Here is a 21,255-nt window from a genome sequence, read left to right on the forward strand (position 1 = left end):
AGTCCCTCTCAGGACTCCAGCCTGAGTGAGGGTCTAATGTCACCTAGGACTGGGACCCTTAGCACAGTAGGATCCTCATTCTTAGGGCCTAAGTCCTCTCATTTGTACAACTTCTGGGACAGAGGGCCCAGCCTGGCCCAGGTACAGGGAACAAGAGCACGTATTCTTGCTCACAGGGCTGATAAGACATGAACCACACTGAGGGTGTTTGTCTCATGTATTTTCTCCCTCACTGTCACCTCCTCATCCCTGGGCTAAATCCCCAGCCTCTAGCAAAGACTAGGAAGACAGAAATACTCAGAACCCTTGGTCCCTGGAGCCCAACCCCAGCTCTTTGTCCCTCCTGTGGGTTGTATCTCTCCACCTCCTGCCTGGCCTGTGCTGCAACGAATCGAGGCCATTTCTGGAGAAGTATTTTAAATCCTTTCCAAATGATTCATCTTCAGTATAGATGGGGAGTTCTTAATCATTTTTATGCCATGAATCCCTCTGACAATCTAGTGACGATTATGGGCCCCCTCTTGCAACAGATGTTTCTAGATACATAAAATAAAACATAAGATTATAAAGGAAGTCAAACATATTGCAATGCAGTGATCAAATATTTTATAAAAGTGAGTAATGGTAATATTTGTGCTTCTTTATTAACACATTTAATCACAGGACCAAGTGACAGGCCATACCACTGCCAGTATGTGGGAGCAGTGAGCATAGATGCAATCTGGAGACAGCGACAATTGCAAGCTGATAGGAAAATACCTGTGATTTCTATTAATAAGAGTCACAGATACTGCTAATATTCTGTGGTCTATAATGTCTAGCAGTAATTAAAGGGAAGACTAAAATTCCAGTTCCATTGAGGTTCCCATAAATAACAATGCATTTCCCCCCACCTCCACCCCGATCCAAGTTCATGGACTTCTGGTCTACACCAGCAATTCTCTAGAGAATGGCTGAGCTCTATAGAGTGAGGCAGCACAGAAATGAAGGATGGTAAGCTACTGGTCTGAGACCTCCCCTTCCCTTATTTAAGAGGGCATTCCAGGCAGAAGCCTTTGAGGGCTCCCCAGGTTCACTTTCTAAGTAGCCTCATTCCTGCCCAGCCTCCTCCAACTCCCATTGCCTTCAAGGAGGGCCATTCTAACCCCTTGTTTGTTCTCAGGAGTAATGTGAGAAACCTATTGGGGTGGCCTGGTCTAGATGCTTCCCCAAGGAAAAGAAGGGGAGGCGTACCCTGGAATCCAGTAAGGAAAGAAGTCCTCTAGGGGAGTGAAGTGCTTGGGTAGGATCACTGCCCCACTAAAATAAAGGGATCCCTGGAGTCCAGTGGGGGCATTTATGATGTGGGAGAACACACTAGTAGGAGACCATGCTCTGCCTGTGCCCTGAGGGCCCGGCAAATTATCCACCTGCCTCAGTATCCCCATCCATAAAAAGAATGATGAAAACATTTTAAGAATAAAATAAAAACTAAATAAAAAGAATGACAACATTTTCTTTCAGTTCAATCTGGGGCCTGGAGAAATGGGAAAAAAAGATACAAAACCCCCACATAATCCAGACATTCCAAAGTAAGCATGCCGCCTCCTTCCTTGGGATCTTCATATCTATTTTAAAAGGGCAGGTATTTGGGACACACTGTTTTCTATTATAAAGGATGCTTCCATTCTGCTGGCACAAGGAGCTCCCCAGAGTGAATCCCAAGGGCCAGGGTGTGTGAACTGAGGCTCAAGATTCTCTGGGGGGCCTGATATCAGGTGGGCTGTATTTATATTATGTTTGTGGTTGTAGAAAGGAGACAGATGCAAGCCAGGACTAGAAAAGAAACCTGAGTCACTTGATCCAGAGACTGACTGAAGTTTGGCAAAGAGAGAAAAGCACCACCTCTTCCTAAAGTACAGAGGATCTGATCTGACAGAAAACCACAAAATTCTGTAAAGCAATCATCCTTCAATCAAAAAAAAAATTTTTTTTTTAAGTAATAAAGCACAGAGGACCTAGGGAGGGTGGGCAACAGGGGATGGTCAGGATTTAGAGGATGGCTCACTTCTCAACCAACCCTTCCTTGCAGGCCCCACCAGGTGACCCAGTTTTGTCTCTCCCCTCAAAGCAGCATTTCTGGGGCACTGCTCAGGGGATGAAGAGGGACCTCTGACAGGGTTTAGGCCAGGCAGGGAATAGAGAATTCCACTCTCCCAAACCCTCACCTTCCTGCTTTCACCCAGGAAAGGAAAGAGCTCAGCTGTCTCCTGATGGCGACTCTGTTCCCTCTTCCTCTAAAACACAATTTATAAATAAACAAAAGTTGGCTATAGGCCCCCAAGGGATTAGGAAAGCAGAAGTAGAAATATCCTATGAATTTGCATTCTTCAGACACATACTAAGAATCTTGTTGGTTCCCTTTTGAATAACTGTAGAAACATACTTCCTGCCACCTACAGAGCTCCCAGACAGCCTCAAACCCAGACAGAAATAAGCCCCTGCCCAGTGAAGTGCCCCCTTCCCCAGGCCTCCCCTTACCTGGCCTCCCATCACGGTGGTAGCATCCCCTATGGCAAGGACTGCCTCCTGATGGCTGTGGCTAGGTGAGAAACAAGCCTGGCGTGGGTGAGGGGAGAGGAGTGGGCCATGCCTCCCCACCACCCCCAGGCCCATCCTACCCCCTGTGCTAACCCCTGAGGTCACCCATGCCAGGAATGAAGATGGAACCAGTGAGTGGGGTAGCTACCAGTTCTTGCCTACTCACCTGGGATCCTGGGCTGGCTCAGGCTGCAGCTCTGCATTGCCCTGGGGTGTGGGTGCTGCGGCTGGAGGCGGGGGGATTACTATCCACTCAAGCTATGCCCCTCACCCCTTCTCAACCGGTTCTCCACCTGATGGGAAGCCTCTCTCATACCTGCCATCACCCCCATTCTCTCTCCCTGCAGCCTTCTCAAACCCTTTCTCCCTCTCCCTGGGGACACTTTTCCAACAAGTATCTCCCTCCTCCTTCCTACTCTCTGTGCCCCTGTTCTCTCTGGTTCCCCCTCCTTGGATCTCTTCCATGCTGCCCAGCTTGAGAGCCATTCCCCTGACTCCGGCTGGCCTTTCTTTCCTTCTGCGGTCCCTCTCCCCGGGCCCACTCCCTGGCTGTCCCCCTGCCTTCCCTCAAACCTTCTTTCTTGCCCCTCTCTCCAACTGGCCCAGGCCTGTCCCTCTAAACGTTCTCCAGGTTCCTGGCCTCCCCTAGTCCACACCCCTCTCACCGAGAGACTGCAGTGGTGGAAACTCCCCTGCTGGCTCACCCCGGGGCAGCCAGACGCAAGCTACGAGCAGGCAGAACACTGGCGCCGGGGCCTCCATAGGGGCGCGCGGGGTCTGGGAAGCCTGAGCGCAGGACCGAGTCCGAGTGCCTCTCCCGCGAAGGTCGGGTCACCCCTCCACTGGTTGGAGGCCGCGGCGCCTCTCGCTCTCTTGCCCCAGGGCACCCTTGACTCCGCCTCCCAGGCACTTGGCTCCACCCCGAGCTAGAGTGACAGGACCGCCCAACTTATTACCATAATTTAGGAGCCTGACGGGTGGGGGCGCCGCCTTTGTTCTTCTTGGCCTGTGGCTGCCCCTCCCCAAGGGAGGTTGGATTCAGATCACACTCAGTGCTAAGTCCCTTGGGGGAGCAAGGAGGCAGGCAGTCTGTGCAGCTTCCAACATCCCTTGCTCTTCAGAGATCCCTGGCTCAGGAACCTGGGTTCTGGAAGCCCCTTACTAGGTTCCTGGGGACCCAAAATGCTGGTATGAGTCTGGTCCTATGCGCTCCTTTTACAGAGGTCCCAGGAGGCACAACTCAGTGGTCAGGGGCAAAACCATGGCTCAGGCCTGCAGAGTCCTAGCCTGTGCTTACACCATTTCCCACGACAGCCTCCTGGGTCCCCAAGGCCCCACTCTATCCCTAGTTTTGAGCACCTCTAGGGGTTGGATCATGCCTCAGTTCTCTGTGTGTCCAGCACTAGATCGGGCCCCAGCTCAGGATATGTTGACTAACAGAAATGCCTTACACTCAGGTATTATTGGTCCCATTGAGGCCTGACTTTGACAAAAACAGCTTTAGTTTTGTGAATAAGATACACTCTGCCCAGGAAAAAATTTGGACTGGTAGAAATGTTGACCTGAGAGCCTTGGGAAACTTTGCATCTTTCACTTGGCCAACTAAGTGTTAGAACATCAACCAGATGCCAGGCCTTGCAGATGGTGATGATGATAGTGTCAGCCCTCATAGGCCCCTGGGCAGAGGTGTGTATTTGGGATGCATTTATTCATTCATCCAGTCAACAAATTTATTGAGCATCTGCTCCTCGCCACACACTGCTCTGGAAATACAGTGGTAAATAAAGCAAGGATAACTATCTCCACACGGCGTATTTGAAGCCATGGGCTTAGGTGGGACGATGAAGAGGAGAAAGCCAAGGATGGAACCTTAAAGAACACCAGTTAAGGAACAGGTGAAAGCAAAATTGTCTTAGAGAAAGCTTGAAAAAGAACATTCATGGTGTAATAGGGAAGGACAAATCTGACTCCATATTGAATCTGTTTCCTTTACTTTAACCTTTGTATTCTATTCCTTTTGCTCTAAATCAAAAATGTAGCCAATAGTGTGAAATATACAGGATAACCCATTTTCAGGGATCTGACCATTAAAGGTCTAATACTTTCCCACTCATATAGAGATAAAAGTTTCAGAACAGAGAATAACATTTGTCTTGTTTGATATTTACAGGAACGTTGAGACCCAGGCTATGTGGACAGCTATAAGAACAAAGGATTCCAGCATCCAGAAGTTTGCAACATCCAACCACACTCCCTCCCCTTTTAGTATAAAAGATGCCTGCTTCCTCTTTCAGTATAAAAGAAGCCTGAATTCTAACTCAGGGAAGATGGTTCTTTGGAACTCTAGTCCACCATCTTCTTGGTCTGCTGGCTTTACAAATAAGGTCATGGTTTCTTCCCCAACAAGTCATCTCTCAATTTATTGGTCTGTTGTGCAACAAACAGCATGAGCTTGGGCTTGCTATCAATGGGAAAGGAGAACCAGGACTCAGTTTTGTCCCTAAAACCAGGAGGGAGGCATTTAGAGAAGAACATCTGTGTGGGCAGTGTTCAGGTAAAAGAAGGATTGGGTGTCAATGGATGTCATTCACCCTCATAAGGGCATTTGCTGCTCTGCCTGAAATCTACACATGAAATAAACAGCCATATGACATAGTTATGAAATGCAGAAAGTCAAAAAAGTCAGTTGGAGGGGAATTTATTTTGTGCACCTTTCTTAAACCTTTGAAAATTCCACAAGTCTTTTATCTCTGACACAACTAAGGGGAGAATATGGATGCTATTTTAAGATTCTTTTCCAGAAAAGATTTACATCTCAAATTAGGTCATAATTTAGACAAATAAAAATAGTCTGCTGGCAAAACTTCAGCTATTGCAGGTGAGCTGCAAAGGAGGGGGGTCTCTAGGTGCCTTTGAAATCACAGTAATTCACTGATTTGGGCTGCAGTCCATCTCCTGTCCCCTCCCCTTTGACAAGGTACAAACAGGGCAGGCCCTTGCCCTGGGTTGAATGCAGAAACAAATAAACCAATTCATAATTAAAGGTGCCCACTCTTTCCATTCACAACTGTCTTTATCACCCCTCACCCCCTCTGTGCTCTCAGTCTGTCTCAGGCTTGGTTCATCATTATCTTTGCACCCCAGCACTAGACCTGATCTGGGTGGGGCAGCAGAGACCGGTGGCCTGAAAGGAGATCTTCGTTCCCTGCCCAGGAATTGAATCTGGATAGCCTGGATGAAAACCAGGAGTCCTAGCCACCAAACCAGCAAGGGCTAGAGGCTAGAAGGTAGTTTTCCCTGGATCTTTGCCCGCAGTGAAAAGTGCATTTATCACGGAGGCAGAAACTGTAAATGCAGGTACAAAGTTTACTTTAGAGACAGCACAACAAGTGGGAGAGTGCATAGAGAAACAGGTTGTTTAGTTGAGATAGAAGCAAGGCTGAGATGCACACCCAGAGACAAAGGGTGTGGGTGTACCCCCGTCTGAGGAGTACATTTATATACATTTAAATCATTTATATAGGTCAGTATTTCCAGGCCTTTGTCATCTTTCAGGCCAATTGTCTGATTTTCTTTTTCCATACCTGGCCTACCCTGGGACCCTCCCCTGAGGGTGTGCACACATCCCGTCAGCCAAGGTGGATCTCAAAGTGAAGGCTTCTGGGAGGAGCAAGACTCATATGGCCTGGCGTTATCCCCTGACTTTTAACTCCAAGGAGCCTTTCTGCACATGTGTAGTGTCTCCCGTATCAGACTGGACTTTTGCCTTATTCCCTTGAGATGCTTACAGGAGACAAAGACTTTCTATTTACCCTGTTTCTGTCGTTGCTTCCATTTGAGAGAGCAAACAGGGGGCTGGTGGTCAGTTCCTCTACTGCAGCCCACCTATCTCTTGCCTCAGGAAATGCAAAGAGAAGGCAGGCTGGCTGATTGTAAATGTCCAACCTGGAGCCGGTCGGTCTCCTACCTCAGATCTTAGTTGAATTGAATCAAATGAACCAGACAGGGCCTCATCCCTGGGTAAAGGTCGGCTGTAAATCAGGATGTCATTTCCAGGCCTTCCCATGCTTGTGTGTGTGTGTGTGTGTGTGTGTGTGAGTGGAGGGGAGCTAGGGAAGTGTGGGAGAGGAAGTCAGTGGAGAAGGGGCCCTCCTACCCGCGGTTCAGGTTCCTGTGGGCTACAGTAAGACCCAGCCCCAAGGAATTCACAAACAGGGTTCTTCCAAGTTGGAAAAGTCCAGGGAAGCGCCCATATAGAATGTACACTAAAGGTGAGATGCTTGGCAAGGGGTGTCAGACAGCTTCCTGAGATCCGTTACCTTAACCGCGTGTATTTGGGAGCCACTCCAAGGGCAGGGCCAGTCACACGTCCAGCCGTCGCTGCCGCCACCATAGACGCACCCTCCTGGCCAGCGGCTCTTGGTGAGAGGCGGCGAGATTCAGGACAGGTGCCTCCCGCCGCCCCGGCGCCCCGCCCGGTCCGCCCCAGGCCCCACCTCCTCCTTCCCAGGCTCCGCCTGTCACGGTCGCCGCCTCTGCGGGCTGGGGCAGCCGGGCACCCAGCAGCCGGCACCCGAAGGAGCAGACCCGAAGGAGCGACTCGATCCAGCCCAGCCATGGATCGGAAGGTGGCCCGAGAATTCCGGCACAAGGTCAGAGCCACTGGCGGCCCCTCTGGCGGCCCCGCGGAGTCCGGGGAAGGAGTGGGTGGGCGGTGGATACCCTCGGCACCACCCCTCCCTTGCCAGCCGGTCCTGGGACTCTGGGTGGGCTGGGACCCTGAGGGTCCTTTGGTTGCCAGCAGGAATCCCCAGTAAAATGGGGGAGGAGCATTGGGACTCTAGGTGTAGAAGCCACTAAACAGATCTCCTTCCTGAAAGTGTCCTTTTTCTTAATACGCTGCCGGGGGGAGGGGGTTAGAATTCCTTCTGATCTTGTCTTAAGATGGGATAATTCTCTGAGATGCCCCATAGTGGGCAACGACCCCCTCCCCCCTGCCCCGCTCCCTGCTAGCGCCCCCAGCTCTGGGCTGTTGAAGCATGTGGAGAGGCTCTGGGATAGTGGCTGAGAGGTGAGGACTGGGATGGAGGGCAAGTGGATGCCTCCATCTGTCTTCTGATCTGAAAATTCGAGTTAGAGGCACATCAGACAGCCCACTCCCCACCTAAGAGCATTTCTTAGGACCTGAGAAATAGCCAAGGAACTGCCCAGGGGGCCGTGGGAGTCAGCCAGACCCTTCAGGCTCTCCCCTAGGGTGTCCCAGTGAGGAACCTCATTGGTGGCCCAGAACTGTCAGAGACCGTCGCTGGGTTTGACCCAGGCTTCCCAGAACTGTTTCAAGAGCTGTGCAGGAGTTGCTGAGGCCCTGAGGTCAGAGAGGACCCTTTGAAGAGATCCAGTGTACCTCCCCACTAGCCTTGAGGATGCCTCAGCCCAAGGGTGCAGCCAGGGGTGTCTGGAGCTACCTACAGGCCCTGCCTGCAGGAAGGGTGACTGCGCCTTGAGACCCACCCAGAGGGGCAGTGTCTTTAGATTCAGCCAACCACCTTCCCAAGCCTGAGGGGGTAGAGCTCAGGTAGACAAGGTCTGGGAGCTTGGCCCCCCTCTCGCCACAGAGAAGCCCAGCGGAGCTCAAGGAGCAATCAGTACGGAGGCCACAGGGGCTAAGGGTTGTGGCCTGGGATTAGGGACCAACGGTCAGTTGTTCATTTAAGAAACATGTTTTGAGCACCCAGTCTGTGCCTTCAAGTTGCTGGCCATGTGGGTGGGTGACAGACCCTACACTAATAACTAACCACTCCTGGGTGCTGAGTGTTGGAATCAAGGTTTGGTGGGGGCACAAAGGGGACAGATCCTGCTGGCTGGAGTCTTCTAAAAATGAGGCCTTGGGATCCCAGGGATGAGAGAGAACCGGAAGTTCATGCAGGAGTGTGGGGGCTGGGAAATAACAAGGGGAGTGTGAGACAGTGTTCACCAGAGCATCCTGTTGCAAAGAGACCCGAGAGGAGAAATTTCAGCCGCCAGGGACATTTGGTGAGTGTAGATTTCAGGCAACCCACTTGCCCGTCCTCTACCCCAAGATGACTCAGGCTTGAATTTCACTTTCCTGCCCTGGGGTTGAAAGTAATGTCGGGTCCTCTTTTGTCTTCTCCTCATGAGGTACTTTTCTTTGCCTCTTTGAGAGCGTTGTTTCTGGGGTCCCCGATATCTGACTCAACCCCTGGGTTAGCCCCTGTTTCTCTTCCCCAGGCCCCATGGGCCCCAAAGGGCCTCAGGCCTGTGTGTGTTTCCACCGCCCTGCTCTTCCTCATCACAAGAGTCATTACCTATTAATGCCCTGAGTGTGCAGGCGGGGCGTGCTGGGCAAGGCTGGGGCTGGACTTTGTGCTCTGTTGCTTCGGAGGAGGCTGCAGCAGCCTTCCCCTCCCAGTTTGGAGATCATCTGGGAACTGGGGAGAGAGGATGAAGCAGCCGGGGAGAGACCTTGCTGTTGATTGCTTTCTAGATGCCCCTTCCTTAGTGTTTCAGAGCAAATTTACCCCGTTGAGAATGATATGTAATCTAAATAAATCCTTAGTCGTTGGAGGTAGCATTAAAGGTAGTGTGTTGTCACAGATAGTGCTGTGTGACCTGGAGAAAGTTATTAACTTTCTTTAATTCTTTAAATTTAAGATTCTTTACCACCTCAGCCACCAGATGTTCTACCCAATGAGGTAGAAATCGGCTCAAATCTCAGTCCTGTCACTCACTGCAGTAAGACCTTGGGCAAGCCACTTAACCTTGCTGAGCTTTAGTTTCCTTCACTGTGAGATGGAATTCGTTGTGCTCACCTCACAGGATGATTAGGATGAAATAGGAATTCAGATATTGGCTTCTCTGGTTGTGAAGCAACCATTTGGTAAATGGCCTCACTATTCCCCACTGATGCCTGCAGAGCATCCTAATGGATGGCCCAACAGTCTCCAGACCATTGAGCGGGGACTGTTGGGCTTGTACGGTTTCCCCAAGGCCATGAGCACCACTTGCATGCCCTTCCTGGTCACAGCCTTCAGCCAGGATACCAAGGCAAGGGGAGAGGGGCATCAGAGACTAAGGCTTCCCCCCAAGAGAACCAGCTTTTCAAAAGAAACACTGCACCTGCAGGTTGCAGAAACTTGGTTACTCATTTGCTGAAAAAGTATTTATTGACTGTTCAGCAATCACATATTCATGGGCATCTGTAGTGTACCCTGCCCAAAGCTAGGCATCTGGCAGAAGAGGTTTGAGGGATAAATAAGGTCAGAAAGAGCCTCTGCCTTCAAGGGATTTGCTAATCTTTCATTCATTCATGCACTCATGCAATAAATACTGAGTTGCTAATACATGCCAGGTAGTACTCTAACCATTGAATAATAAAACAAAGTCTCTGCCCTCTTAGAGAGTACGTTCTAGTAGGGAAGACAGACAGTTAACAAGCAAACCAATGGAAGTGTGATAAAATGCCAAATAGTAATGAATGCTATGAAAAAAATAAACTGAGTGAGGTGAAGGGATAAAGAGTGACAAGATAGTACTTTTTATAAGATAGTCAGGAGAACCTCTCTGAAAAAAGTGGTATTTCAGCAAAGACATAAAGACATAAAAGAAATGAGGGGAGGAGTCATGCAGATATATGACTGCATGTATCAGCATGCAGTCATTTCTACCTCATTTCTACCTTATGAGCCAATTTCTACCTCATTGGGTAGAACACCTGGTGTCTCAGGTGGTAAGAAGAACATTCCAGGAAGAGGGAACAGCAAGTGCAAAGGCCCTGAGGCAAGCATCTGGTTGCCTTCTTAAGGAACAGCAAGTAGAATGGTGTTTCTGAGAGGACTTACAGAATGAAGAGTGGTGGGAGATGGATCAGAGGGGTGGTGGAGTCCTAATGGGCCACACTCAGGATTTGGGGTTTTGTTCTAAGTGAGAGAAGCCAGCAGGGGAGTGATGATTGACTCACATTTTAAGAGGATTGCTCTGACTGCTGGTAGAGAAGAGACTGAGAGGGCAAAGGGGAGAAGGGGGACCCTCCCTAGGAGGCTCCCGCAATGGACTAGATGGAGTGCCAGACCCAGGATACATGTTCAATGTAGATCTGACAGGCTTTGCTGATGGGATGGTTGCAGGTGTGGAGAGAAAGGTATCAGGGTGAGACTGTGTTGGGAGGAGGAGGTTGGTGGAGACAGAGCTGGAGGTGGTGGAAACCAAGAGGTCCATTTTGAATGTTTTATGTTTGAAATACCTTTTAGATTTCTAAGTACAAAGGCGACTGAGAAGATCAGTAGATGTAGGAGTGTGAAAATCAGGGAAAAGTTCTGTGCTGGGGATCAGCCTCAGTGAATCCTTATGGTATAAATGGTATTTAAACCCCAGAGACTGGTGAAATCACTTAGGGAGACAGTGCTGATGGAGAGAAGGCTCAGGACAGAGCCTGGGGCACTCCAACCTGTAGAGGAGATGAAGAGGAGAAGGAACTTTAAGCAAGGCAAGAGAACCAGCAGAAGCAGGGTGTGATCTGCTGTGCCCAGCACTGGGTCAAATGTTACCAGCTAGTAAGCATGACACAAGTCTCTTGAAAAATAAAGGATAATAAAACATGAGTCAGATAAACCCAGTGCTCTCTGGGATGCCCACAGTAGTCATGTCTGGATGTGACAGTTAGATTATAAAGAAAGCTGGGCACTGAAGAATTGATGCTTTTGAACTGTGGTGTTGGAGAAGGCTCTTGAGAGTTCCTTGGACTGCAAGGAGATCCAACCAGTCCATCCTAAAGGAAGTCAGTCTTGAATATAAATTGGAAGGACTGATGCTGAAGCTGAAACTCCAATACTTTGGCCACCTGATGGGAAGAACTGACTCATTGGAAAAGGCCCTGATGCTGGGAAAGACTGAAGGCAGGAGGAGAAGGGGACAACAGAGGACAAGTTGGTTGGATGGCATCACCAACTCGATGGACATGAGTTTGAGTAAACTCCGGGAGTTGGTGATGGACAGGCAAGCCTGGCGTGCTGCAGTCCATGGGGTCACAAAGAGTCGGACACGACTGAACGACTGAACTGAACTGAACTGAACTGAACTGAACTCTGGGATGCATACTGTGCAGGCCTGGGTGGAAGTGGAACTAGATCCCAGCATCCCAACAACACTTATGGAGGTCCACTCTCTGCCAACTGCTGAGAGCACGGAACTTGTATTCACTTATTCTTACTTAGTTTAACTAACGAACACTTAGAACCTGCTACTTTCCAAGTGCTGTTCAAAGTAACAACTATTCACTCAATGAAGAATTTTTTAAAAAGCCGTTTTTATCTCTCATGAAAGGATGGAATCCTATGAGATACTTTTATCCCCATTTTACAGAAGAGGAAGCTGAAAGCCGGGTGACATGCAGACCCACATGGGGAAGGGGGTGTGGCCTCACTGCCCGCCTTCCTTCCGTTAGGCCTGTGTTGGGACCACACACTGATTAGTGAGGAGACAGGCAGGTGAAGAAAGGAAGTCCAACACAGCTTGGTGAGTCCCAGGGCAGGGGTGGGGACAACGTGTCATCCTGTGCAGAGAGGATGACAGGGCAGGCTTTGTGGGGGAGCCTGAGAAAAGGCTTGACCAAGGGGAGCTGGCATTTGAGGAGACTTGGGCTTCCTTGGTGGCTCAGATGGTAAAGAATCTGCCTGCCATGCAGGAGACCCAGGTTCGATCCCTGGGTCAGGAAGATCCCCTGAAGGAGGGAAATGGCTCCCCAATCCAGTATTCTTGCCTGGACAATTTCACGGACAGAGGGACCCGGTGGGCTACAGTCCATGGGGTCGCAAAGAGTCAGACACGACTGAGCGACTTCTTCACAGAGAAGAAACACTGCTGGTACCACCAGTGCTTATAGCTAAGATCCCACACCAGCCAGGGCTTCAGCAGGAAGCAGGTGGCTCACTCACATGGGAGACTGAAGAGTTTTATGAAGGGACTGCTTACAGGAAAGGGCGGGGATGGCTGACCTGCCAAGGCGTGGTGACCCAGCCTGGGACAAGCAGCAGCTGGAGGCCAGGGGCTCTCCAAGGGGCAAGGGAAGGGGGTTCCAGATCAAGAGAGAAAGTGGCTGCAGAGAGACGCCCAGTCAGACGCTGCAGCCTCAGGTGGGGGCACCTGCTTCATGGTGGTCTGGCACAGAGTGAGCTGGGGAATCAGAGCTCCACTCCCTTTCTCCCCAGGCCGTCTTACCGCCCTCCTTGGCTGAACCCAGAAGGAAGTAGGGGGCAGGGAGCCCAGACAAAGCTTCTAGGGGCACTCCTCTAGGTGGAGGAGGCTCAGTTGTGGGTCTGGAGGCAAAAAGGAAGCAATGTAGCACACATTTTAGAGCCCTTGAAGTTTCGGAGCCATGGCACTGTCTTAAGCACTTTACAGATATTCACTCACTTAATCCCCACCACAGCCCTAGGAGGGCAAATGTCACCCAGTGGAACAACATGCATTATTTAATCTGCTTCTTGCTCTCTTTCTCCATCTTTGGCTGAGTGCATACATGAATTTTCATGAGTGGAAGGTTGTGTACTTCCCCTGTGAGGTCAATCTGAAAGGGCAGTCCATATGGAGGAAGGCAGGGAAGTGAGGTTGAAGAGACCCGAGGCCAACCCAGAGTCTACTTCCAGTGCCCTAGACAGGGGCTTGCACCTTGTGAGGAGGGAGATGTCCCTTACTATGCAGGCCGATAGCACTGAGCCAGCTGAGCATCGGCCAGAGAAGGCCCATGCTGGACAGAGGGGACCAGACACAAGATGAGTGGGCACAGTGAGTGGGCATAGGGTAATGATATGATAAAGAGACCCCCACACAGTTACTTGTACATGGTGGTCTCCTTAGGGCTTCTGTGTCCATCATCAAGAGGGATCCAAGAAAGGGAAAGGCTTTTTATATCCAGTTAGAGAAAGAAGACATGGTGTCTTGCACACAGTAGGTGCTCAATTAATGTGTATTAGACAAATGCAAATAAGGAAGTTCCACCTGATAAGTGGATACCATGTGGTAGTTTGGAAAAAAGCAAGGGTTTTGGAGCCAGCAGTCATCTCATCTCTACTACTTCTGAGCCTCGATTTCCTCATCTGTCAAATGGGGATAATATCCATCCACCTCAGAGGGTTGTTAAAGACAATACAAGTAAAGTACTTTAGACATCGTGGCCTGTCTGTAAGCAGAGTCTGGCCCAAATGAGGGAGCCAGTCAAGGGCCTCAGGCTGGGAGGCTGGTAAGGAGGCTCTGGGCTGGGCATGGTCAGGAAAGACTCTAGAAGAGGGGGCTTGGACTCCCCTTAAATGAAAACAGAGGTCAGTGGGAAGAGCAAGGGCAGGCCATCTTGCGTGGGTCTGAGACTGGAACTGAGCTAAGAGGAGACAGATTCAGGAGGCTGTGTACTGAGGAGTGATGGGAAGGTGACTGCAGACTGGCGGAGAGGATAGAAGGAAGGCTGTAGACTAAGGCCGCTGGAGTTCATTCATCATTCAGCAGACACCACTGAGCACGGTGAATGTTTGCATGGCATGTGCTTTAAGACCTACTGTGTACCAGGTGTGTTACAGGTAGCTGAGCACAAGCTTTTGGGAAAATGGCACACAGCCATTCTGACACACATCCCATTCAGGGATGGGATCCCCGACGCTGCCCCTTGAACTGCTGTGGGGGAGACCCTCCTGGGGACTTTGCTTGAACCTAGATTCCAAGAGGAAGAGATATCATACAAGTTTTTTAAATACTTAAAAGCAAAATTTGAATTACAGTGGTGATGTTTCTGCACATTCAGGCTTCCAGAGAAAGTTTCATCCTTCTCAGCTGTTGTTCTTGGTGTGTGTGTTTTCACTCAGATGTGGTCAGAGAACAAAGTAGTGCTGTTATCCCTGAGTCTTTTTGGAGACATTCCTGTGTGGGGAATGGTCAGGGTCACTAGACTCCCACCATGTTGATTTATCCCTTACATTGGTGTTTAGAGAACATTCTACATAAGCCAGATACAATTTCCCAGATATGGTAAATGGATAATTTTTTAAATGGACAAGTTGCTGGGGATAGATGGGACAATTCTGCATGAGGTCGAGGAGGTTCCAGTGTGTTAGGGGAAGGTCTGTTTGGCTGCAGCCTGAGTCACACTTGGGAGGTGATAGAGATGACCCTGGAGGGATAGGTAGGGGCAGAATTGTAGGATGTGGTTTCTGGGTGGGGACCTCTGGATGCAGGGGTCAGCACTGGAGAGCTGCCCACAAGGACCAGGAGCCTGGGACCCCCAGGAATAGGCTCTTTCCTTGACGAGCGTCTCCAGGTGATCTGTGCTTGGGATGCAGAAAAGCAGAACCTTAGACTCTAATATTGGAAATTGCCTTTGTCTTCCATTTCTACTCTCCACCCAGCGCCTAAACGCTGTCTGCGGAGGACTGTGCCTCACTTCTTACATTTAATGATGCAGCAGGAGGCGTTTCTGCTAGGAGGGGTTGCAGAGAGCTTCAGTCATAAGGCCTCAGTCAAGAAGAGATTTCCCTCTCCTCTATTTTGTCCTATGTCACCACCCATGGCTGGAATTGAGCTAGAAGCCCTTTGGTCGGGCTCTCCTCACTGCAATCAGAGCAGATGGGCTTTTTTATGCTTTCATAGAAAGCAGAACATCTGCAGTTCCAGGAGTCACCCAGAAGAGGTATTTTCTTGCTTGTTATAGACCAAACCCAAAGGGATTTCTTAAGAGTGCAAAGGAGAGAGATGGGGATTCAAGATAAGGGTGTCCTGCTTGAGAGCAAAAGTTTTGAAATTTTGGCCTAAAGAGGAACTGACGTTTTCAGTTCTGACTCACACAGGCAGTGGTATAGCGGGGAGAGCATAGGTTTTGGAATCAGATAACATGCATGCATGCTCCATCACTTCAGTGACTCAGATTCTTTGCGACCCCATGGACCATAGCCCGCCAGGTTTCTCTGTCCACGGAATTCTCCAGACAAGAATACTGGAGTGGGTTGCCATGCCCTCCTCCAGGGGATCTTTCTGACTCAGGGATTGAACCCATGTCTCCTGTGTCTCCTGCCTTGCAGACAGATTCTTGACCACTGAGCCACTGGGGAAGCCCCAGAATCAGATAGACTGAGGTTCAAATGTTAGTGCTGCCTCTGATTAGCTGTGGGACCTTGTGTGACATGTTGTAACCTTTCTGGTCTTCAGTTTCCTTGTCTGCAAAATTGGCCTCGTAGGGCTGGTGAGATAAACAAGTGGAGTAAAGCCCAGAGAAGCTCCTGGTGCCATCCCATGATGCAAATGTTATTTCCCTTCCCCTTCTGCTTCCATGATTCTCTTCCTCCCATCTGACTGTGCATGGACCAGGAGGCAGGGGGATGGACAAATTCCTCTGATACTTCTTTACTGACCATATTCTATGCATTAGGCTCGAGAGACTTGGAAAAAACAGACTTCATCTTTCCCTTGTGGGGTTTTCTGTCTGGTGAAGGAAACAAACCAGTTCACCAAAAAGCAGCCTTTAATGAACTGCAAATTGTGACTGTTGTAATGAAGGAATTGAAGCATCTTTGGGGTGATGGAGTGGGTTCTGTTTAGGGTGGTGAGCATGAAGACCTCCCTGGGGCAGAGGCCAGCCACGCAGGGAAGGAGGAAAACCATCCAGGCAGAGGGAACAGCATATGTGATGGCCCTGAGGCTAGAGCGAGTGTAGCCTGTGGGAAACCCTGAAAGGAGGCTTGTGTAGCTAGGAAGAGTGGCAGGAACTAAAGTTTGGCCTTGATAAGGTAAGGAATTTGGCTGCGCCATGTCTTAGTTGTGGCATGCAGGATCTAGTTCCCTAATCAGGGATTGAACCAGGGCCCCATGCACTAGGAACCTGGAATCTTAACCATCAGACCACCAGGGAAGTTCTTGAATTTTGTTTTAAGTAAAATGAGACGCTATTAAGCACGCAAGTGATATGATCCAATTTATTTAAATATTTCTGTGCCTGATCCTAGAGAAATTCAGAATTTTTCTCTGCTCAGACTCCTGCACCACAGCCACATGTGGGCAGTCCAGGTCTGTCTCGGTGTGGCTGCCCACCCCTCTCACGCAAACCCAGGCAGAGTGTGGAGAGAGTCCAGGCTGGGTTCTCACAGATGTGGCCTTTTCACGGTGCCCACTTCTGTGGTGTGTGGAAAAGCCAAGGCTACCACCTGAGATTCAGTGCTGCCCACTCTAGCACATGCTCCTGTCCCCCATCTTCTACTGGCCGGGAGCCCCTGGCCTGGAGGAGAGGGACACTGAAGCAGGAGGAAGCAGGAATGCCCTCCTTGGAGCGGGTAGGATCAATTTCTGAAGCTGCTGAAGCCCAACTATGAGTCAGTGCAGGGCAAGCCTCCTAGCTTATTCTCATCTCTAATCAAATGTTCAGCTTGATTCTAAGAGGGAAGAAGGTACTGCTAGGTGAAGACCAGAAGTCTGCATTCTGTCATCCATCTGCTCAGGCCAGAAATCCCAAGGGCTGGGGCCTGTATGTCCTCTCTGGGTTGGGACAGACAGATTCCCGCCCCCCCCCCCCAACTTCCCAGAATCCTTAAGATGCCCAACGAAAAGGCAAAGATGCTCCAACTTTCCTCCGAGGACCAATCAGGTGGGAGCTTGCAGCTTCCAGCAGCATCTTCTCTCTTATGTGGGCTGAAGCCCTGGACCATGCTGCTGGGCCTGGAGCCTGGAGGAGGGAGGGATCCAAGGACCCCTCAAGCTCCCACCCTGACCTCTCACTTGGTCCTGGGCTGAAGAGAGAGCTTAAGACATAGTGCACAGAGATACACAGTGAGCTGTCTCAGGGAGTGAAATCCGGGGCTCCTGGCCCACCAGCTCCCCTGGGATTGAGGTGCTAACGAAACAGCTCTTGACCCTGACCCTGGACTCCCAGCCATTGACGTCAGGGAAGCTGAAAAAATGTAACCTGATTCTCCTCCTCGGGTGGCAGGGGAGGCGCACAGGGACGTGGGAAGGGGAAAGAGTGACTAGAAGTCAGGGCCGACCCAGCTTAGGCCAGGACTGGACGAGGGAGAATTCAGTGCAGGGTGCTCCGGCGGGGGTGGCGGGGGGGGGGGGGGGGGCGGGAGGGAATGTGCTATCTGAGTGAGTGGCCTAAGTCCTTTCTGAAAGCAGTCATCCGGCACTACAGCAACCGTCAGGTAAGAGTGGGCTTCTTCCAGACGGGGGAGCTGACACTGGCGTTGTCGCCTGGACACAGGTGACATAGCCATGGACGTGATCGGCAGTACGGCTGCCGTGGGGGTGCATCACCGTCACGAGGGGTTCACATTATGCTGCGCATATGCATCCCTGTGTGCATCACTGCCCTGGGGACGAGACTCAGCCTGACCACATCCGGGTGCGAGGCAGAGGGACTCCCGTGGCCACGTCAGGGTGGTCTGCACTCTGATGTGTTGGAGGCAGGTGCCAGCTTGGCCTCTGGCTTCCCGCCTCTTCTCACAACCCTGAAGAGATGCAGAGGAGGGCCATCCCCCGGCTGCCACCGTCAGTGACCTCCCTGTCCCGAGATCTGCTGTAGAGGTGCTCGGCCTGGAGCTATAATTCTGCATTGGGGCTTTCCAGGTGGATTTTCTGATTGAAAATGATGCAGAAAAGGACTATCTCTACGATGTGCTGCGGATGTACCACCAGTAAGTGTGCAGGGTCCAGGTTCCGCGGACCAGCCCGGGTACCTCTATCTTCAGGAAGCCCTGGGACGGGTCGTTCTGAGACAGGACCACTTCCCGCTTGAATCCTGGGGGCGGTGGGGGAGGGGCGGCCCAGGGAGGCCGATGCTCGGTGTTCCTGGGACTCAGGTAGACATGCCATTCACTTAGGTCAGCAAATATTTCCACAGCCCAGGCAGGTCCACGGAGACAGGTCATGAAGACCCTGAGCCTGCCAAGGAGGATGGACTGCATCCTCTGGGCGGTGGCGAACCGTCAAAGGGTTCTGAGAAGGGAGCTTGAGAATAAGCGAGTCAGCTGGTAGCCAAAAAAGTGCCGGCCCTAGACTCTGAGGGTCTGAACGGTGTGAGGTGGAGGCTCCCACGATATACTGTGAGGGTAGGATTTACAGAGCTCAGCTGCAGCTCGGAGGTGAGAAGCAGGGGTATGAGAAGGCTGGCCACCACCTCACAGATGTTTCCTGTCTGGAAGGACCCTGGGCTTTGGAACCAGGCAGAGACGAGTGAGGATCCTGCCTCGATTTCATCTGCCTGATGGCTTAGCAACCCCTACCTGGACGGTTTCCTTGGGATACTTAGATGGGAGAACAAACTTTTCTGAGGCACCTGGCCCAGGGTTAGGGGCTCTAAGCTTTTATCCACCCAAGGTCTGGGCCCAGGGGTGGGGACCCAACCCAGGACTGCTTCCTCTGGGAATCCTTGGGTCTCAGAAGTCATGGCTATGGATGAGGCTCCAGGGCCCCTGTGTCTCTGCAGGACCATGGATGTGGCCGTGCTTGTGGGGGACCTGAAGCTGGTCATCAATGAACCCAGCCGTCTGCCCCTGTTCGATGCTATCAGGCCTCTGATCCCTCTGAAACACCAGGTGGAGTACGACCAGCTGACCCCCCGGCGCTCCAGGTGTGGAACGGAGGGAGCTGCAGGCTGGAGGAGGGGGTGGGAGAGGTTACCCTGGGATGGACAGGGTTGCTCGTGAGTAGATGGGGCAGTGCTGGCCATCGGACCAGAGCTGGGGTGTCACTGGCCCCTCCTCCCATGGCAGGAAGCTGAAGGAGGTACGTCTGGACCGGCTGCACCCTGAAGGCCTCGGCCTCAGCGTGCGTGGTGGCCTCGAGTTTGGCTGTGGACTCTTCATCTCCCACCTCATCAAAGGTGGCCAGGCCGACAGCGTCGGGCTCCAGGTGAGTGAGCAGGGCCCAAGTCATGGGCACCAGGCCCTCAGGCTTCCTGTCTCCCCACACTAGGCTGTGTGGTGTAACGTGGTCACCTCACCCTTCCGAGCCTTTGGGAGAGGAAAAGGCCACTGTATCCTGACAGATTGTCCTCAGGCCCATAGAAGTCTGGCTGCAGGCACTTGTCTGTTTTCAACTTTTAATTTTTATTGGATACAGTTGATTTACAATGTTAGTTTCGGCTGTATGCAAAGTGAATCAGTTATACATATAGATATATCCACTCTTTTTTATATTCTTTTCCCATATAGACCATTACAGAGTATTGAGTAGTATTCCCTGTGCCATGCAGTAAGTCCTTATTATCCACTTTGTATCTAATAGTGTGCTGCCTGTTTTCTTGAGGAGAGCTGAGAACCTGGCTACCCCTACCTGCTCTGCACCCACCTCCCTTATGTCTGAAGGAAGAGCATAGTTATGCCTTGACACCTGAAGTTCTGGATACATAGCCTTCTCCCTGGAAGGGAAAAGGAAATCCTGGCATAGTACAGTGCTTCAAGCATAGGCTCTGGAGCCAGAATATCCTGGCTTTGCTATTCATTAGCTGGATGCCTTTGGTGAAATTACTGTCTCAGTTTCCTCATCTGTAAAATGGGATGACGAACAACCCATCTCATCAGGTTGTTCTGTCGGATTAAATGAATTCACATTACAAAGTACTTGTATCAGTTCCTGGCACATAAATGCTATGCATTTGTTTATACAAAACAGCATGTATTTTATGCTCCTCGAATATGTATGTCTTCAATTTGTATTTGTGTGTGGGAACACACACACACACACCAATGAAAGGCTGTTACTTGGTGGAGGAGGAACCGGAGTGGATAGGGAATAAAGTGAGAGTGAGATTTTAAGGCTACATCTTTTAGATTGTTTGGCTTTTGAATCATATGAATGTACTATTTTTTTCTAAATGGACTTTTATTGAAGTTTAGTTGACTTACAGTGCTGTGCTAATTACTGCTGTACAGGAAAGCGACTCAGTTATAAACGTTATACCTTCTTTTTCATCTTCTTTTCCATTACGGCGTATCACTGGATGTTGAATATAGTTCCCTGTGCTATACAGCAGGATCTTGTTTATCCATTCTTTATACACCAGGAAATGCCATGTGCTTGTTAAACAGGCAGAGAGGGAGATTTAATAAGCACCTGTAATGTGCCAGATAACATGCTGACAGCCAGTTCTTTTTATATGCTTCGGCTGGATCATCCCCATTTTACGGAGTTGATAGAAGATCAGGGACTTGACTAGAGTCACACAGCCATTAAGTGGCAGAGCCAGGATTTGAACCAGGGTCTCCTGATTGCCAAGCCCAGGGATCTCTCTTCAGCACCCCAGGGTCCCTCCCTTGGGGTCTCCACACCTCAGTGTCGGAGCAGAGAAGGGAAGACCTTCTGGGCTCCTGCCAGAGCCCAGAGCTATGTTTTTGTATGTCCAGCTAAAAGAGGCCCTCCCACGCCCTCCCCTGAGCTTCCAGCATGTTTGTTATCAACATCCCAATATGGGCTGCCAAGCCAGGGGCTTCAGGGGGCCCGAAGGCTGGTATAAGACACCGAGGAGTGGGAGGTGGAAACTGGGTGCTGACAGACATCGCTTTGTTCTAAATCCCTGTCTCACGGCTCGCTGGGAGCGTCTGAAATTTCAGCCCCTTCATTATCCCTCTCCTGTGCCGCACATTTTCCAGCCCAGAAACGCAGCCAGAGAAAAAACATAATGAGCTCCTCTCT

The 21,255-nt window shown here is 50.6% G+C and overlaps 2 protein-coding genes across 15 annotated transcripts in view; one reads left to right on the top strand and one right to left on the bottom strand.

The window, feature by feature from the left end:
* OTOG (otogelin) overlaps nucleotides 1-7,198 on the bottom strand; it is an 87,432-nt gene extending 80,234 nt beyond the window's left edge. For 10 of the 13 annotated variants that reach the window (XR_009693570.1, XM_061146561.1, XM_061146598.1 and 7 more), the window contains exons 1-2: nucleotides 6,900-7,198; nucleotides 2,521-2,581 (exon numbers count right to left, since the gene is read on the bottom strand). Coding sequence is in view for 12 of the 13 variants with exons in the window: in XM_061146561.1 (XP_061002544.1) it covers nucleotides 2,521-2,581; nucleotides 6,900-7,198 (360 nt within the window). In the remaining variant the exon portion in view is untranslated. Of the gene's footprint in view, nucleotides 1-2,520; nucleotides 2,582-2,746; nucleotides 2,808-3,245; nucleotides 3,458-6,899 lie in introns of those variants that run through there. The other 3 variants (XM_061146636.1, XM_061146571.1, XM_061146622.1) reach the window with 2 other exon arrangements.
* The window catches only part of USH1C (USH1 protein network component harmonin), a 48,377-nt gene continuing 34,223 nt past the window's right edge, over nucleotides 7,102-21,255 (top strand). For both annotated transcript variants that reach the window (XM_061146651.1, XM_061146662.1), the window contains exons 1-4: nucleotides 7,102-7,232; nucleotides 18,190-18,257; nucleotides 19,049-19,192; nucleotides 19,335-19,473. In XM_061146651.1, the coding sequence (XP_061002634.1) occupies nucleotides 7,197-7,232; nucleotides 18,190-18,257; nucleotides 19,049-19,192; nucleotides 19,335-19,473 (387 nt within the window). In that variant the 5' untranslated portion in view covers nucleotides 7,102-7,196. The remainder of the gene's footprint in view (nucleotides 7,233-18,189; nucleotides 18,258-19,048; nucleotides 19,193-19,334; nucleotides 19,474-21,255) is intronic.

The sequence above is a fragment of the Dama dama genome, chromosome 1, assembly GCF_033118175.1.
Source record: "Dama dama isolate Ldn47 chromosome 1, ASM3311817v1, whole genome shotgun sequence".
In the NCBI taxonomy this organism is placed as follows: Eukaryota; Metazoa; Chordata; class Mammalia; order Artiodactyla; family Cervidae; genus Dama; species Dama dama.